This window comes from Leucoraja erinacea, chromosome 23 (assembly GCF_028641065.1).
Source record: "Leucoraja erinacea ecotype New England chromosome 23, Leri_hhj_1, whole genome shotgun sequence".
In the NCBI taxonomy this organism is placed as follows: domain Eukaryota; kingdom Metazoa; phylum Chordata; class Chondrichthyes; order Rajiformes; family Rajidae; genus Leucoraja; species Leucoraja erinaceus.
Window position 1 is genome coordinate 25,127,147 of NC_073399.1, and position 17,998 is coordinate 25,145,144.

At 42.3% G+C, this 17,998-nt stretch overlaps 1 protein-coding gene across 1 annotated transcript; it reads right to left on the bottom strand.

Annotated features, from left to right (window-relative positions):
• Positions 1 to 1,023: 1,023 nt before the first annotated feature.
• mrpl38 (mitochondrial ribosomal protein L38) lies at positions 1,024 to 17,998 on the bottom strand. Its single transcript, XM_055654131.1, has 9 exons — positions 17,847 to 17,998; positions 14,741 to 14,917; positions 10,971 to 11,102; positions 9,556 to 9,761; positions 8,374 to 8,446; positions 7,161 to 7,206; positions 5,090 to 5,248; positions 2,468 to 2,604; positions 1,024 to 1,297 (listed from the first exon to the last, which is right to left on the bottom strand). Exons 1-9 carry the CDS (start codon positions 17,968 to 17,970, stop codon positions 1,161 to 1,163), a joined length of 1,191 nt encoding a protein of 396 aa, XP_055510106.1. The 5' UTR covers positions 17,971 to 17,998; the 3' UTR covers positions 1,024 to 1,160.

Consider the following 17,998-nt stretch of genomic DNA (forward strand, 5'->3'; position numbering starts at 1 on the left):
TGCTTTCAACTCTTCCCTCACCCCCCCCTATAGTTTGAAGGGTCCCAACCCAAATGCTTCCTAATCCAGAGTTACTACAGTACATTGTGTTCTGTTTAATAATCTAGCATGTAGTTCCGTGTACAAGGAGACACAATGTATTTGTGGTCTGGGATAAGCCACCAGGAAGGAGATTATTTATCTTCCAGTTGTCTGAACCATAACTGGGTTCTCTATGGTCTGGGATTTACACTATCACAAATCCCAAAATAGACAGTAGAGTAAGTTATCTGACTTCAGCTCCCCAGCCTGGCAGGCAACTCTATTGTAAATGCATCCCCTTACCCAGTTGATCAATCTAAATGTTAGATTTACTTTGGATAAAAAAAAAGAAATCCTCAAGTCATTTAGAAATCGTTCATTTAATTGTTGCCTCTCCTGAGTGCTCCAGTAGGCGTGTGAGTGTACAGATGTGGCACAGCCGATGAGATGGATGGCGTCTGAAAGTAATTTGTAGTTTGAGATACAAGGACGGAGCTTGTGACATATTTGAATGGATGGATGGATGTCCAAAAGGTGTTGGAGCTGGTGAGTCACTGCATCATGACACAAGGGTTTATTTGGCTATTGTTCCTATAATGGCTCATAGATAGAACTATCCAATTTATCCCACTTCCTGCTCTCCGTGAACTCATGAGATATAAAAGTGAGATATTACACTGTCTGTTTTTTAACTCCAACCCAGCCACAAGTTCTCTCCTTCCTCAGGTTGATGGGAATTTGGATTTGAATTTTAAATGCAGCAGTATAAATTTCAAACACACTGCAAATGATCCTACAAAAGCTAAGAATTCTAATGTTATTGACAAATAAACCAAGAAATTAAGTATCTTGGGCCATTCCAATTTTCATTACAGACAGTAAAGAACATGTGACGTGTAATCATTTTCAAAACGACCCCGTCCTTGGCTTGTAATTCCAATCAGAAATTCCACTGAAAATAAATTATTTGTCCATATTCTCAATGTTTCTTAAGAATACTAACATGTTAGAAAAATATTTATTTATGTTCCCTGAACACAGAAATTGATCATGTGTAATTGAGTTTTGATGAACCAGCCTCTGACAGTCAGCTACAACTGTAATTGAAGACCTAGGACCTTTGAAAAGCTGTTGCGGGATCAGTATATGCCGTAGGTGGGTTCGTGGCTGTCTCTGTATCGGTCCAAGTATCGGAGGGGTTGCCCATGTGGGTATTTTTTCTGAGGCGGATGGTAAGTTGGTGGGAACTCATATTCAAATATTGGCTCCTTCATATCTGTTAAGGAACACAAGGAAATTATTGTTTGTCTACCTCACCAACTCCTCTCTCCCTTTATCCAACACTGGTACTTCCGATCCTTTGAATTCTCACAATTTTCCATATCTCATGAACTTCTAATACACAAGTTGCAATTCTTTCCGTGGTCAGGTCTATCGGCAGTCAAATGTTTATTGAGTTGTATCGCCTCCATACTTAGAGCTAACACTAAGAGGCTCAGGTTCTTCTTTAATTATTGAGCATATTCCACCCCACCCTCACACATTAGTAACTTCCATAGATTGCTGCCTCCAAGACCTATAATGCTCCCAAACCCAGTGAGGTTTTTGAAGGATCTCTATAACACTCATAAGCTACCATCAAGTAGAAGCCTCTTTGATGGTCACCAATCTACCATTAAAATAAACTTCTATTTCATCCATACAGCTATGGTTACTTGTCCTCCCAACTTTTTGCTCTGATTTTTCCTTTCACTGCACACACTTTCTCTTCACTGTTTTGTAGATAAAACTCTAATATGGTTCACTCTCTGCCATCATCGGAAACCAGAAGCTTAAAATCCCCCAGCCTTTCCTTCGGTAATTTTTAGGCTTTAAATAATGCAGGTTTGGTATCCCTCTAAACACTACTTCCAAATTTACCTTATCTCCATTTTAATTCCAGTGAGCAAAACTTTAAATTGGCACTCTTTGTCTCTTTAAATATTCTAACAACTCTAAAGTCCCAATCTTTGGTTCCCATGGATTGAATCTCTAGTCTGGTCCATTAATAAGCATCATTATGCCCGCATCCCCATTTAATTGTTCCTTATTTTCTCATTTTGTCCTTTGGTATACTTGGGCACAGCTCATAACTCCACATCTCCCTGTGACTGAATTTTCTCTGGTTTCCTCCCACATTCCAAAGATGTGCAGCTTTGTAGCTTAATTGACGTTTGTAAATTGTCCCTACTGTATAGATTAGAACTAGTGTACAGATGATCGCTGGTCGACTCAGTGGGCCGAAGAGCCTGCTTCCATGCTATATCTCTTAAGACTAAAACCACATTCCAAAGACATGCAGGTTTGTAGATTAATTGGTTTCTGTAAAGTGTCCCTCGGGTGTAGGACACATTGTATTTCAAACCAAACTAAACTAGATAAACAAGGGAGAATATACAGAGCTTACCAAGAAGATTGTGGAAGATATGCGTAACAGACTCGTCCCAGCAACTCTGGAAGAAAGCCACCCCGGCTGGAGTCAACAGATCCTGATGCTTCTTGTAGAAGTCAAAGGTTTTAAAGGTTCGCATTTTCAGGCTGAGACTGCAAAGTAATATATAGGAAGTGGAGCATAAGATATGCACATTTCAGATATCAGTTTGGTCAATAATACAATCATTCTGATCACCCAGTCTACCTTGTTGCAGCCTGTGCACTTTGTTTTAAAATCTGCACTTTCACTGCAGATGTAACACTATATTCTGCATGGTTTCCTTTCTCTTTTTGCACTACCTGTTAACGTGCATGGTTTGATTATACTCGTGTATGGTATGACTTGCCTGGATAGCATGCAAAACATAATTCTTTCACTGAATCAATTTCAGGTCGGAGTTGAGCGGGAGGTTTGAAAAGTCCGTGAGCAGGATTGGGCAGGTAAATTTCAGCTCGTAGCAGATCAGGAGCCTTGAAAAGCTGGCCCGATGATTGGGTTGGAGCACTCAAATCGGCTAATTGAGCAGCTAATAAAAAGGAGGCAGGTCTAGTGACCTATTGGGAGAGAGGATGTATCGCGGTGAAGTGCTGTGTTGAGGGCGTGTGAGTGTTTGGCTCAAGAGTCAAGTGTTGTGTTAAGACAAGTGAGAATCTTTGGCTCAAGAGTCTGTGGAGCGGAGGGCGAGGCAAGGAGGCTAATACAGAATCAGGTAGGAGGATAAGGTAAAGTTTGCTCTTGTGTGTGAGTTGTGATTTTTTTTTCTTTCTTGGATCAGTGGTGATGGCAGGTAGATTGGTACAATGCTCCTCCTGCAGACCCGGCTTGATCCTGACTATAGGTTCTGCCTGTGCAAAGGTTGTACGTCTTCCCTGTGACCAGGTTCAGATTCAGATTCAATTTTAATTGTCATTGTCATTGTCAGTTTCCAGTACAGAGACAACAAAATGCATTTAGCATCTCCCTGGAAGAGCGACATAGCAACTGATTTGAATAAATAATAATAAGTGTCCGGGGGGGGGGGGGTGATTGGCAGTCACCGAGGTACGTTGTTGAGTAGAGTGACAGCCGCCGGGAAGAAGCTGTTCCTCGACCTGCTGGTTCGACAACGGAGAGACCTGTAGCGCCTCCCGGATTGTAGGAGGGTAAACAGTCCATGGTTGGGGTGAGAGCAGTCCTTGGCAATGCTGAGCGCCCTCCGCAGACAACGCTTGTTTTGGACAGACTCAATGGAGGGGAGCGAGGAACCGGTGATGCGCTGGGCAATTTTCACCACCCTCTGCAATGCCTTCCGGTCGGAGACAGAGCAATTGCCATACCATACTGTGATGCAGTTAGTAAGGATGCTCTCGATGGTGCAGCGGTAGCAGTTCACCAGGATCTGAGGAGACAGATGGACCTTCTTCAGTCTCCTCAGGAAGAAGAGACGCTGGTGAGCCTTCTTGATCAGAGTTGAGGTATTGTGGGTCCAAGAGAGGTCATCGGAGATGTTGACTCCCAGGAACCTGAAGCTAGAAACACGTTCCACCTCCGTCCCGTTAATGTGGATGGGGGTATGCGTGCCGCCTCTGGACTTCCTGAAGCCTACAATGAGCTCCTTGGTTTTCTTGGAGTTAAGGGCCAGGTTGTTGTCAGCGCACCATGCTGCTAAGTGCTGGACCTCCTCCCTGTAGGCCGACTCATCGTTGTTGCTGATGAGGGCAATCACATGGGTTTTCTCCAGGTGCTCGTTTCTTCCCCCACTTCAGACGTACAGGTTTGTAAGTTAATTGGCTTCAATAAAATTGTAAATTGTCTGTCGTGTGCAGGATAGTGCTAGTGTACAGGGATCGCAGGTTTGTGCAGACTCGGTGGGCCAAAGGGCCTGTTTCTGCGCTGTGTCTCTAAAGTAAACTAAAGGAACGAATATTGCTTGGACTGGAGGGCTTGAGTTATAAGGAGAGACTAGATAGACTGGAACTGGTTACCCTAGAGTCAAGAGGGTTGAAGGATGACCTTATAGAGGTTTATAAATTTATCCGCTACATAGATAGGATAAACATACAGCCTTTTCTGCGAGAGTAGGAGATTATAAAACCAGCGGGCAAAGGTTTAATGAGAGAATGATTCTGAGTGGTCTGAGGAGCAAGTTTTTCACCGAGGATGGTAAGTATATGGAATGAGCTGCCAGAGAAAATGGCAGAGCAGGATACAATTACATTGTTTAAAATACATTTGGTATGGGTAGGGAAGGTGTGGAGGAAAATGGAGAAAATGGAAGCAAATGGGATTAGCATTGATAATCATCATGACCATCGTGTATGTTGAAGCAAAGGGCTTGTTTCCATGCAATTTAACTTTAAATCTTTATGAATCTAATCTATCTTTTCTATCAGAATACGTTCTGTTTTAATCAGATGCACTAAATGGGTAAGTACAGAAACTTGAATACTTCATCATGAAAAAACTCAGCAGAAAACTTTTTTCCATTAACTATGCTCAGCACTGTCCATCTCACCTAGACTTCAAAAGACATCACATGGTAAATGCATTCTCTCTGCATTATGTTGGCTCAAGTCTCAGTCACTGACGTTATATTTGAACTTTGTTCCCTCTTACCAAGGGTTTGGTCTGGAGTCTTCTTCGAAATTAATTGTTTTATCTTGTTTAAAGAGAATGAAGATGCATCGATGATATCCGGTGCCTTTAGCAGGAAATGGGGGGAAGTAGTGGCAAACTTGCTCTCCTTTCGATATAGCATTTCCAGGAATATTACCACTGCATAACAAAAATATGACATAAACTGAATCAGTTTTTTTTTAATTTGCCAGACTTGCCACTTACAGAACAGGACAATATACTTAAACCTTTAACACAAAAAGCTGCAAACATTTGGAACAGTGGGGCTTTAAGAAAATTATAAATTGAATTAAAGCGTCAAAGTCAGACCATGGAAACAGGCCCTTCAGCCCAAATCGTCCATGCCAACCAAGGTGCCTCAAATAAACTAGTTCCATTTCCTGTTTGGCCCATATCCCTGTAACTCTTTCATATCCATGGATTTATCCAAGTGTGTTTTAAATGCTGTTGTAGTACCTGTCTTAACTACATCCTCTGGCAGAAGGTTCCATAAGCCTACCACTCTCTTGAGTGATAATGGTGCTTCTCAGGTTCCTTTTTAAGGCTTGCCCCTCGTCTTAAACCTATATTCTTTGGTTCTTGATTCTCCTATTCTGTGTAACGGGTCTGTAGCTTCACTTTATCTATCTCTCTTATGATTTAATTCACCTTTATAAGATCATCTCTCAGCCTTCTGCACTCCAAGAATAAAGTGCTAGTTTTCCAAATGTTTCCCTATAGCTTAGGCCCTTGAGTCTTGGCAACATAATCATAAATTTACTTTGCACTTTCCAGCTTAATGACATTTTACATATAGCAGGATGAACACAGTACCAAATATGGTCTTGCCAATGTCTTGTACAACTGTAACATAACGTCCCAACTTCTGTATTCAGTATCCTAACTGATGAAGGTCAATGTACCAAATGCCTTCTTTAACACCATGTGATGCCCCTTTCAGTTGTTCAGAGAATGTATCTGAACTCCTGGATTCCTCCGCTTTATAACACCGCCCAGAGCCCCACCGTTCACTGTAAAAGTTCTGTCTTTGACTTGCAAAATGCAACACTTCACATAGATCTAGGTTTAGATTTATTATTGTTACACATACCGTGTTTTACAACAAAATGTTTAAAAGGCACCATTATGGAGAGAGCTAGAGATATGTGCATATGAGCAAATGCTTGGTCAGGGATTGACTTTAGGAAAACCCTTTGGCCTAAGAAAAGCAAAGATTAGGAGAGATGAAGCAAAGTCATTGTGGAGCTTATGGTCTTCCCAATTTAAAGTGTGTCTGCTGACTGTGGAACAATTAAAGCTGAGGAAGCATAGATATCTTGGATGGGTGGAGGAGACTGCAGAGATAAGGAAGGCCAAAAACTCACAGGTGTACTCGGGAACAACGTAGGAATTGGGGATCTCAGAGACCCAGAGAATTGTAATCTAATGTCATGAAGACATGGGGATTTTAAAATCGGAGATGGTGGTTTTTGATGGTGGTCAATCCAAGAGACAGCATAATAAAAGTTAAGTCACCAGGAATCAGTGCACGTCAAGATATGGGCAACAGTGTTCTGGATGACTGTTCATGTACAAAGTAGAAGCTGGATATGATAATACATAATAATGATACTATTTTTCAGTCAGCAGCACCTAATCCCAACGATTGAGGTACTATACATCATATCTTGCTTATGCCAATCCTTAAGATTTAAGGTTTCTGCATTAATATATAATTTACAGCATCAATATGGCAACTAGTTAAGATTAGGCAGATGGAAGTAGACCAGGAATTGCAGATGCTGGAATATTGCATAGAAGACAAAGTGTTGGAGTATCTCGGTGAGCCGGGCAGTATCTCTGGGGGATGTGGATAAGCGATGATTCAGGTCTGAAGAAGGGTCCCAACCTGAAACGTTGTCTATCGGTGTGCTCCGGAGATGCTCCCAGACCTGCTGAGTTACTGCAGCACTTTGTGTTCCAGGCAAAGGGAAGTTATTTCCTGTTATTTTGTTAAATAGTATTCGACCTGGAGAGCAAAAAAAATCTAGCTGTTAGCGCTAATACTCACACCAACCAATGGACATACTCTGATTCATTGTTTCCGAGGTGTCCATCTGAAATATAAAAGACATCACAGCAACTAAAAAAAGGGTTATCATTATTTTAAAAACTGTGCTTAATTATTCAATTAACATTACAAAAATTAAGGAAAGTATTAATTGTTGAACAAGATAATAATTTTCATGAAAGGTCTAATAAAAAAGTATTACTTTTATAATGTGAAACTACTGTAAAATTATCATGATCAAATCAATCCATGGCCTTGCATCTCCCTATCCTAAGTTTGAGTATATACAATACATCATTCAGGACCCGCAAACACAAAGTGGAATGAAAAATTGGTCCCAGCCCCTGTGGAACTGCTCCAATCTGTACTAGGATGCTCCTTCCCTATCTACACTATCCACATTCTTAGCCTCCAGCCCCCTTCCTCTCTCCCAACACTCCGACTCCCCACCCTCTTCTCAAATGCCAACCCACCAATATCAAGCCACTCAACCACCACCCCATGTATCTACTCTCAGCGCCCCAATATCTCTCCATCTAAATGTCTCTGTCTCTCAACCCCAACACCCACCTTGAGGGTGGGTATTTGAAATTATGGTCCCACAACATATGATCATCTTTAGTCACCAATAAAACATGACATCCAAGAGACAATATCATATTAAGAGGATCAGGAAAAACACAGCAAAAGAATTTCAGAAATATAATTTAGCCATGACAAATTTGAGTCGTGTCCGAACAGAACATTCTGTTTCACAGTTCACACACTTCAGTACATAACATTCATAATGAAAACTGGTCTGTCACTATAGCAATGAAGTTCAGTTTAGGTTTGTCCCTATGTACAGTGGCTAGTTACAGATTTAACACGGCATTGTACTGTTGCATAGTACTGATAAATACAGATCTATCATTTTATGACACTAGAATTACAGTTCTCTGGGACATGGAAGACCTTGACTGTCTGCAAAGGATATGACTCCATGATCCCAAGCAATGCAGTTCACCAGGAGGAAGTTATAGTCCCTGCTGTATATCATCACTGTTGTGGCTACCTTTTGAGCTACAACAGCCAGAGAAAAAAAAAAACTGTAATTGATGTAAATAAAATGAACTTCAGGAAATGACCTTTCCCCCTACCCATTACATGCACTGTGGTTATATTTTGATCACTTTTGAATTTTGAGTGTACTCCAATTCCAAGAAGTGCAGACCTGGATTGGTAAACAGCAGTGTCCACAGAGAGCTATCTTCTGCCTCAAATGACACATTGGGCACCTCTGCAGCCTGGGAAAGACAAAAGAAGATTGATGGAATGTAGAATTAGCAAATAATCAGGACTAATAAATGAAATGCAATTCCATAACTCAAAACATGAATGGGTAGAAAATACTAGACACACAAAGATCTGAAGATGCTGGTTTCCAAAAACATTCACATAGTGCTCGAGTAACTCAGCGAGTCAGATAGCATCTCTGGAGAAAATACCATACAATTTTCATTAATGAAACAGTATGGGTAGAAAGATTCACTACTCTAAGTGAATATACCTCTTATTATTTTTGTCTTTTTATTCAGACTATGCTCTCAAATTGTAACCTCTCCAGCCAGGGACAACAACTCAATCATTTTCAGAATCTTGTAAATTTCACCAAGATGTTATTCTTCTAGTGATAATACACCCTCCTACCAATCTCTTAGGACAGACTCTTCATTATATTAATCAATATAGTGTACATACTTTGCTCAGACTTTCTCTAAATGCAGTGGTGCAGCTGGTAGAGCTACTGCTTCACAGCACCAGAGACCTGGATTCAATCCTGCCCTCGGGTGCTATCTGCATGTAGTTTGCACATTCTCCCTGTGACCGCATGGGCTTTCTCCAGGTGCTGCAGTTTTCTCCCACATCCAAAATATGTAAATTGCCCCAGGTGTGTAGGGAATGGATGAGAACGTGGGATAACATCGAACTAGTGTGAAAGGGTGATCAATGGTCAGCATGGCCATGGTCTGCCGAAGGGCCTGTTTTCATTCTGTATCGCTAAACTCTAATTAAATAAAATCTGTACATGATTTTCCAAATGTAACAACTCTACAGCTGAACCACTGTGCCGCAGTCAAATGTGTTCTTCAGCACAATTCTTCAACCAAATATTTTGAGAAAATGAATTTAACTTAACCAAGTAACTTAATTTTATTCTAACTTTTATTCTATGTTGCATGATTTTTTGAGCTACTCTGTTGAGCTTTTCAGTTGTTTAATTTAAACTAATGGCCAAGTTAAAAATCAGTTGAGTTTAAAGAGCAATTAAGTTACCACGAGAAGGGAATGGTCATCTGTTCAGTATTCACATGGCATATGTTATGTTTGTATGGACTGTATCTGCAGCCATTACCTCTGTGGGAGTGACCACATTTCCACGATACACTGGCGTAGCATAGTCCTCACAGTCATATTGAACACGCAGCCTTACACGTGGAATGAAGGTTGCTCCATTAAACAGGTCTCTATAAATTCCATAGTGTTCACCAATAGTTCTTAAATTGTAAGGCCCATTTGTTTTCTCCCATTCAGCTTTTACTTCATCCAGTGGAATCAATACTGCAAGAATAGAAACTCAGCTTAACACAGGAAGAGGGAAGACAAATTAAGCATGTTCTGTCATTCAATGAGATCACAGTTGGTCTGTGATCCAGCTCCACACATCCATCCTGACAATTTATTGTACTGAGCCATAATATTTTAATGATCTATGAACTTTTAGGCTCTCTAGCTCTCCATGGTATTTAGATTTTCATCAAATAAAACGTTCTGTTCATATTCTCAAATCCAAATTGTATTACAAGACTGAGCCTAATTAAATCCAAACATCAATTTTACAACTTATTTATCCCATTATCTCTTCATCATTTCATACTTCAATCTACACAGCCTAAAATTGACACAAGTTTGCATCATTGCCAAATTTGCCAATGTAGTGTGCGGTCCTATCCAAATCATTAATAAATAGTGAATAATTAAGGGCACAACATCGAAACTTCTTGGACAGAACTAATCAAATATCGCCCCTCCCCTATTATCTCTATCCTCTAAACCGCCAACATTAAGCTCAAAAAGTCAACGTGGCTTTCAAGGGCAGTTGCAGTTACATGCAGCCGACCGCAGCTTGGGTGGCCATCTGTATAGTATGGATGAGATTCAGGAGCAGCTAATGGGTCTCAGAAGAATGAATTTAAAAGTCAGGGATAGGAGAGAAACTGGGGAACTTCAGTACTGGAAAGTACGGTGGGCAACCATGATTTTCAATGGGTCTATACCTCATCGTACTTGTGCATGTGACAATACACTCAATTTGACATGAGATTATTTAACATTGATCTCAATCTTAGTGAAGGGAGCAAAGTGACATGATTTAAGGATTTGTCTGGAAAAAAAAGAGGAAAGGGCCATTTTTTGCTTGAGGAAGAGGTGGGAGTTAAGCACGGGATATAGAAACCCAATTGTACACAAAGCTCCATTTGTTTAATTTTACACAAAATCATGATGTTGGCTTGAGTTTTATCACCATTATTTGTTGATCAGCCAGAAGATTTTAGTTATCAAATTCCTGGAGCATACCAAATACTAGTTTATCCACCCTTCAGTTAACATTGTATTTCATTAGAAGGGGCAGCGTATTTGGTTCTGATAGGCACACAATTTAATGTTTGGATAGTATTGCAATCCGCACAATCCTACTTGAACAGATATAAGAAGGTCATCTCAGTGTTCCACGGCCATACCCGACAGTTGGTAAAAATCCTGACTTACATGTTCGGTGCCGTGATGCCCTCTCAAGGTCGTTGTTGTTGCGATTTGCCTTGAGGATTTGCCTGCGTTCCTTCAGTTCCTTCCTCCTTGACGTTCTAAAATGAGGGAGACCAATATCAATTTTCTCTGGAGCTGTAAAGAATTAAATGGAAAATCCTGAAAGGGATTACCAAACACCTCCGTTGCTTCCCATAATAATCTTATGTAATCATATTATTACCCTGAACGGCTGTGAGGCACTTGAATTTAATAAATCAAAAATATCCCTAACAGAGACAATTTATCAAGCAAATATGTAAACAACAACAAAAATCCACTTAGCGTATTGTATGTATAATCGCACATATAGAGTTGTCAGAGTCGATGAGATAATCCCCACAAAGGCGAGAAAGAACAGAGATTTTAAGAAAGAGAATGGCTACACAAGAGACACTGTTGATAAATTTAGTAACCCACTTCCCAATTTCACAACCCAGCTACATTCCAGGTGAAATACAGAGTAAAGCACTTCTTGACCTACACCATCATAAATTGCCAAGAACGATAGAGCATAGGTCAAATGCTATTTCCTTGCAGCCGAGCTCCCTTTGTTGTTGCAGCAGCTTCTGCTGATCTCTGCTGGCCATGCTGGATCAGTGAGTAAAGAGTTTAAAAAGTCTCCGTTTGCCCTGGAGTTTAGATTTAAGAGGGTTTCCCTGTCATACTTTGTTAGTACTAGGGAGTTAGAACTTAGAAATAAGTTAAAAAGGAACATAAAAGTTAAAAACACACACAATTTTCGCGGAGCTGCCACAACAGCGACTGGACAGGGCCGCGCCATTTTTTTTTTTTTTTTTTTTTTTTTCCGGGAGGAATATGCACACATTCTCGCTGTCCGAGCACGACGTGAGGAGGGCACTGACACGGGTGAACACAAGAAAAGCTGCAGGCCCCGATGGCATCTCGGGGCGAGTACTCAAGTCCTGTGCTACGCAGCTAGCTCCAGTGCTCACTACATTATTCAACCTCTCCCTGGACAAGTCCGTGGTCCCTGCCTGCTTCAAAAAATCCATCATTGTACCGGTACCAAAAAATGCCTCCCCAGCCTGCCTGAATGACTACCGTCCGGTGGCCCTTACCTCGGTAGTCATGAAATGCTTTGAGAGGCTGGTGAAGAATCACATCTGCGCCTTCCTCCCTCGGAACATGGACCCGTTGCAGTTTGCATACCGTCCGAACAGGTCCACGGACGATGCGGTCTCCCAGGTCTTGCACACCGCTCTCTCCCATCTGGACAGCCAGAAGGGGGGCTACGTGAGGATGCTGTTCATAGACTACAGTTCAGCCTTCAACACGATAGTCCCCACCAGACTGGCCGGGAAGCTACTGGAATTGGGGCTCAACACCTCCCTGTGTGCCTGGGTCCTGGACTTTCTCACCGCCAGGCCCCAGGTAGTCAAGATGGGAGGGAATACATCGAAGTCCCTCACCCTGAGCACAGGATCGCCCCAGGGTTGCGTCCTCAGCCCCCTATTGTACTCCCTGTACACACATGACTGTGTGGCTAGGTTCAACTCCAATTCAATAATTAAGTTTGCTGATGACACTGTGGTGGTGGGCCTGATCTCAGACAATGATGAGAGGGCCTACCGGGAGGAGGTGGCTGATCTAGCACTCTGGTGCCAGGAGAACAGCCTCCTCTTGAACATCAAAAAAACGAAGGAGCTGATCATGGACTTTAGGAGGGCACATCATCCGAGGACGTACACTCCATTGAGTATAAATGGGGATCCTGTGGATAGGGTGAACTGTTTTAAATATCTGGGAGTCCACATCTCTGAGGATATGACATGGTCATCACACGCCTCAGCACTGGTGAGTAAGGCAAGGCAGCGCCTTTACCACCTCAGGCAATTGAGGAAATTCAGAGTGTCTCCGAGGATCCTCCAGTGCTTCTACGCAGCGGCGGTGGAAAGCATCTTGTCCGGGAACATTACCATCTGGTTCGGGAATTGCTCTGCCAAGGACAAGAAGGCTCTGCAGAGAGTAGTGCGTTCGGCCGAACGCACTATGGGAACTTCACTCACCCCCCCTGCAGGAACTATACAACAGGAGGTGCAACTCCAGAGCAAACAAAATCATGAGAGACCTCTTCCACCCCTGCAACGGACTGTTCCAGCCGCTACGGTCAGGCAAACGCCTCCGTTGCCACGCAGTGAGAACGGAGAGGTTGAGAAGGAGTTTCTTCCCAGAGGCAATTCGGACTGTAAACGCCTTTCTCACCAGGGACTAACTGTACAGAACGTTTTTCCTTCTATTATTTATTATGTAAAATAATATGTGTGTTATGATTGTGTTTATAATTTGTTTGGTTGTTTTGTTGTTCCGCGAGCATTGCCACTTTCATTTCACTGCACATCTCGTATGTGTATGTGACAAATAAACTTAACTTGACTTGACTTGACTTGACTATTTAAAAAAGCACCATAACTTGCCTTAATTACATTTTTTGTCGAACAAATTCTGTTTTCGGCATAGTCAAACAAAACGGAAACAGGCCCTTTGGCCCAACTTGCCACACAGACCAACATGCCCCATCTACACGAGTCCCACCTGTCTATTTGGCACATATCCCTCCAAACATATCCTATCCACGTACCAGTCCAAATGTTTTTATAAAACATTGCAATTGTACCCGCCTCAACTACTCATTCCATATAACCACCAACCTTTATGTAAAAAGTTGCCCCTCGGCTTCCTATCTTTCCCCCCTCACCTTAAACCCATGCCATTTAGTTCTTGATTCCCCTACTCTGGGTAATGTACTTTGTGCATTTGCCCTATCTATTCTTCTCATGAGCTCATACATCTCTATAAGATTATCCCTGCCAGAGAAGGTAGTTGAGGCCAGTTCATTGGCTATATTTAAGAGGCAGTTAGATGCGGCCCTTGTGGCTAAGGGGATCAGGGGGTATGGAGAGAAGGCAGGTACAGGATACTGAGTTGGATGATCAGCCATGATCATATTGAATGGCGGTGCAGGCTCGAAGGGCCGAATGGCCTACTCCTGCACCTAATTTCTATGTTTCTATCCCTTATCATCCTGTGCTCAAGGAAATAATGTCGTAGCCTGCTCAACCTCTCCCTCTAGCTCAGGCCCTTGAGTCCTGGTAACATCCTCATAAATCTTCGCTGCATTCTTTCTAGCTTTACTACATCTTTCCTATAACAGGGTGACCAAAACTGATCACATTACTCCAAATGTGACCTCACCAATGTCTTCTACAACTGTAACATAACCTCCCAACGTCTACATTCAATACTCTGACTGATGAAGGCCAATGTGCCAAAAGCCTTCTTTGACTACCCTATCTACCTGTAACACCACTTTCAAGGAACTGTGTACCTGCACTCCTTCTGCTCTACAACTCTCCAGAGCCCTGCCATTCACTGTGTAGGTCCTGCCTTGGTTAGACTTCCCAAAATGCAATACCTCGCACTTCAATGTATGAAATTCCATCAAACTTTCCTCAGCCCATCAGCCGAAGAGCCTGTTTCCACGCTGTATGACTCTTTAACTGCATCCCGAGTACATTATCAATTGAGCAGCAAACAACAGGACATTTTGATCAACTGGCTTAATATGGTTCATCTTCTATGTTACAAGAAGCATAGAGGCTATACATGTTGGAGAAGAAATGTCAAGGCCCCAAAACCTCCTATCCCCATGCTCAGTTATATCACTTGTATCATGTTATATAATATAATTCACATCAGGCTATGCAACTTACTGGGTTCTTGTGTATATTGTTTATACGTCCGCCACCAGAACGGCTGCTTGCTTTTTTTCTCTGCCGTCTGTAGATACCGTGCATAGCTACGGTATTTCTCCAGAGACTCCAGGTCTGTCACATCAATATCCTCATTGGGTAATGGCCCTAGTGGAGCTGTTCGTTTAAATAGCACAGCTGAGAGAGACATGACCACATTAAGATATATGGAAACAACTTGGATTCACTTAGCAGAAGGATAAAAAACATAATTATTGTAGTTTAGACCAAAGAGAGGAAGGAACAATGTTCCTTGCAGAATTTGGCATGGTCTGAATACTGTAACTGGCTGCAAAATGAAGTCAGGTGATATCACTGTTATAGTTTGTTCCTACCTGATGAACTTAATGCTCTATAGCCTCACTTTGAGCATTAGGCCAATGGGGTGATGAGATCTGTCCCAACAGACCAAAGTGTGCCTTTTCCCAGGGTCACTGTTATTTTACCACCCCCCCCCCCTCCCCCCTCCAAAACTACCTTTTATCAGACTTTACTGGGCTTTATTTTGCTCTATATGTCATTAACTTTTTCCAGTATCTGTGCACTGTGGATGGCTCGATAGTAATCATGTACAGTCTTTCTGCTGACTTGATAGCACGCACCAAAAAGCTTTTGCCTGTACTTCGGTACACATTACAATAAACTGAACTAAACTAAACTTGTGCTCTCAGTTGCCGTTTTTAGTTTAGAGATACAGCGTGGAAACAGGCCCTTCAACCCACCAAGTCCATCCTATGTTACCCCACTTTCTCATCCATTTACATACTAGGGACAATTCACAGAGGCCGATTAACCCAAAAACCCATATGTCTTTGGGATGTGGGAGGAAACCCAACAATCACAAGAGGACATGCAAATTCCACAAACAGCAGCCAAGGTCAGGTTTGAACCTGGGTCTCTGCTACTTTGCTGTCCTAGCTCTGGAATCCCCTTCATAATCTGCTCCTCCTTTTGCCATTCATTAAGCTTGACCAAGTTTTTTTAGTAATTTGGCCTGTCTTTAGCAAAATATCCAGCTTCATCAGAATGCATTCAGTTAAGTGCCGAAGAATATAGTTTTGCTACTTTACTGAGTGTGCAAAATGAGAGTTCAAGATCTTTCACCAATAAGAGCTGCAACAGATCACAGCTAGTGGAGTTTGCATGTGTTAAAAATCAGGAGGCTAATTTTCTGAGAACAATGTGTTAAAGTAAGCACATGGAGGAGAATTACAATAACAAAAATGAAAATAAGTGCTATCTTGCAGGACAAAACAAACAAATGTGACACTGAAGCTCAATTCAGGACTGATTGAACCACTTAATATGTCCACCAAGAGTTTAACTAAGTTAAAGGCTATTATACAGGATCTAAACTGAAAGTGTGAAAAGACATTATAGCACGACACTCAGAGTCTTTTTAAGTCACATTAATGAGAGAATGCCAACGGTTCCATGATAGGAAAATCATCTTTGGACAACATTAGGGCTCTTTGAAAAAATGACATGTGTGGTACACGATAGGGAACAGATGGATGCATGTTCCCTGCATGTACAGATGGATGCATGTTCCCTGGATGTACAGATGGATGCATGGATTGATTACAAGTCTTTGAGAAGAGCCCACAGCAAAGATTAGTGTAATCTAGTGTAATTAGTGTAAAGAATAAAAACTCATAGTATGGGAGACAACAGATTTGCATGAATGCAAGACTTTTTTGGCTAACATATTAATAGCCCTTTCTGCTCGAAAGGTGCAATAAATGTCACAGGGACCAGTGCTGGGGCCACAATCTTTTAAATAAGTTGGATAAAGGCATTCAAAATATGATTTCTAAATTAGTTGACAACAAAGCAAGGCAGAATTTCCTGCAAATTGCAAAAAAGATGGATAGCAGTAAGCATTGGAAATTACATAAAAGCTGCAATGAAATAGGTTAACTCCTCCATGGATGGGCAGTACAGTAGCACAAATGGTAGAGTTGCTGTTTCACACCAGAGCCCACAGACACATCTATATCTCTCATTTCCCTTTCCCGTGACTCTCAGTCTGAGGAGGGGTCTCGACCCAAAGCGTCACCTATTCATTTTCTCCAGAATGCTGCCTGGCCCACAGAGGTACTCCAACTTTTTGTGTCTATCTTCAATCCTGACCCTGTGTATTATCTCTGTGGTTTGCACCTGTAACATGCGGGTTTCCTCTGGGTCATCACGTTTCCTCCCACATCCCAAAGACATGAAAGTTTGTAGATTAATTGTTCTCTGTAAATTGACCCTAATGTACCCTTAGTGGATACAAAAGTGGGATAACATGGAGGTCGTGAGAACAGGTAATTGATGGGACCAGACACAGTGGGCTCAGACACAGTGGGCCAGAGGGCCTATTTCTGTGGTGCATCTCTAAATTAAAACTAAACTTGTCTGTAAACTTTGGCTTGTCAAAACCAGTATAAACGTACAAGCACTCCAGTTACAAACCTCCCTAGGGTTTCTGACTGGTATCCCCTACACCAACCCTGCTCAAGACCCCGACTTTAGTGATAAATTACACCTGAAACCTCGTGAGAGGGCCGTGGAGTAATACACAATAACCATATAAATGAATACTCTAGGTACTGAACAGCTGACATCAGGAAGACCTGCAACAGATAACAAGGTCTTAGTGTAAATACAAATTTTAAGTGCTTGAAATATCCATCAGGTCAGGCATGATTTTTGCAGACAGGGAATGGTCTATGGCCTTTAATCAGTTCTTGGTTTGAGCTGGCTAGCTTTGCGTCAGCAGAGGATGGTGCTGAGCTTTACCCTGATTGCAGCAGAGATGCTGGACGTGGTCCTGTCTGAAGAAGTGTCAACCATTCCTCCTCTCCCGAGATGTTGCCTGCCTGCCTGCCTGCCTGCCCGCCCCGCTGAGTTACTTCAGTATTTTGTGTCTGTCCTTGGAGCCACGGGCTGGGGAAGTGAAGAGGGTCGGTTTGCGCTTACATCTGGTTCCCATGGAGATCCCTAGCTGGCCTCGCCGCTATTTAATCGATTCGGTGTTCTACGCAACACGAACATTGAGAGTCGGTATTAGCTACGTACTAACCAGTGCTTGTCACCGTCCTGACCGGCTCCACGACCTTCTGGAAGGGAAATAACGCGCACTGCAAAGCTCGGCGCATCCTCACTAGCGCCGCCATCTTCCCTCCACCGGGCCTCCAGTATCCCATCAGCCCCCGCGCAGCAGACACCCCCACA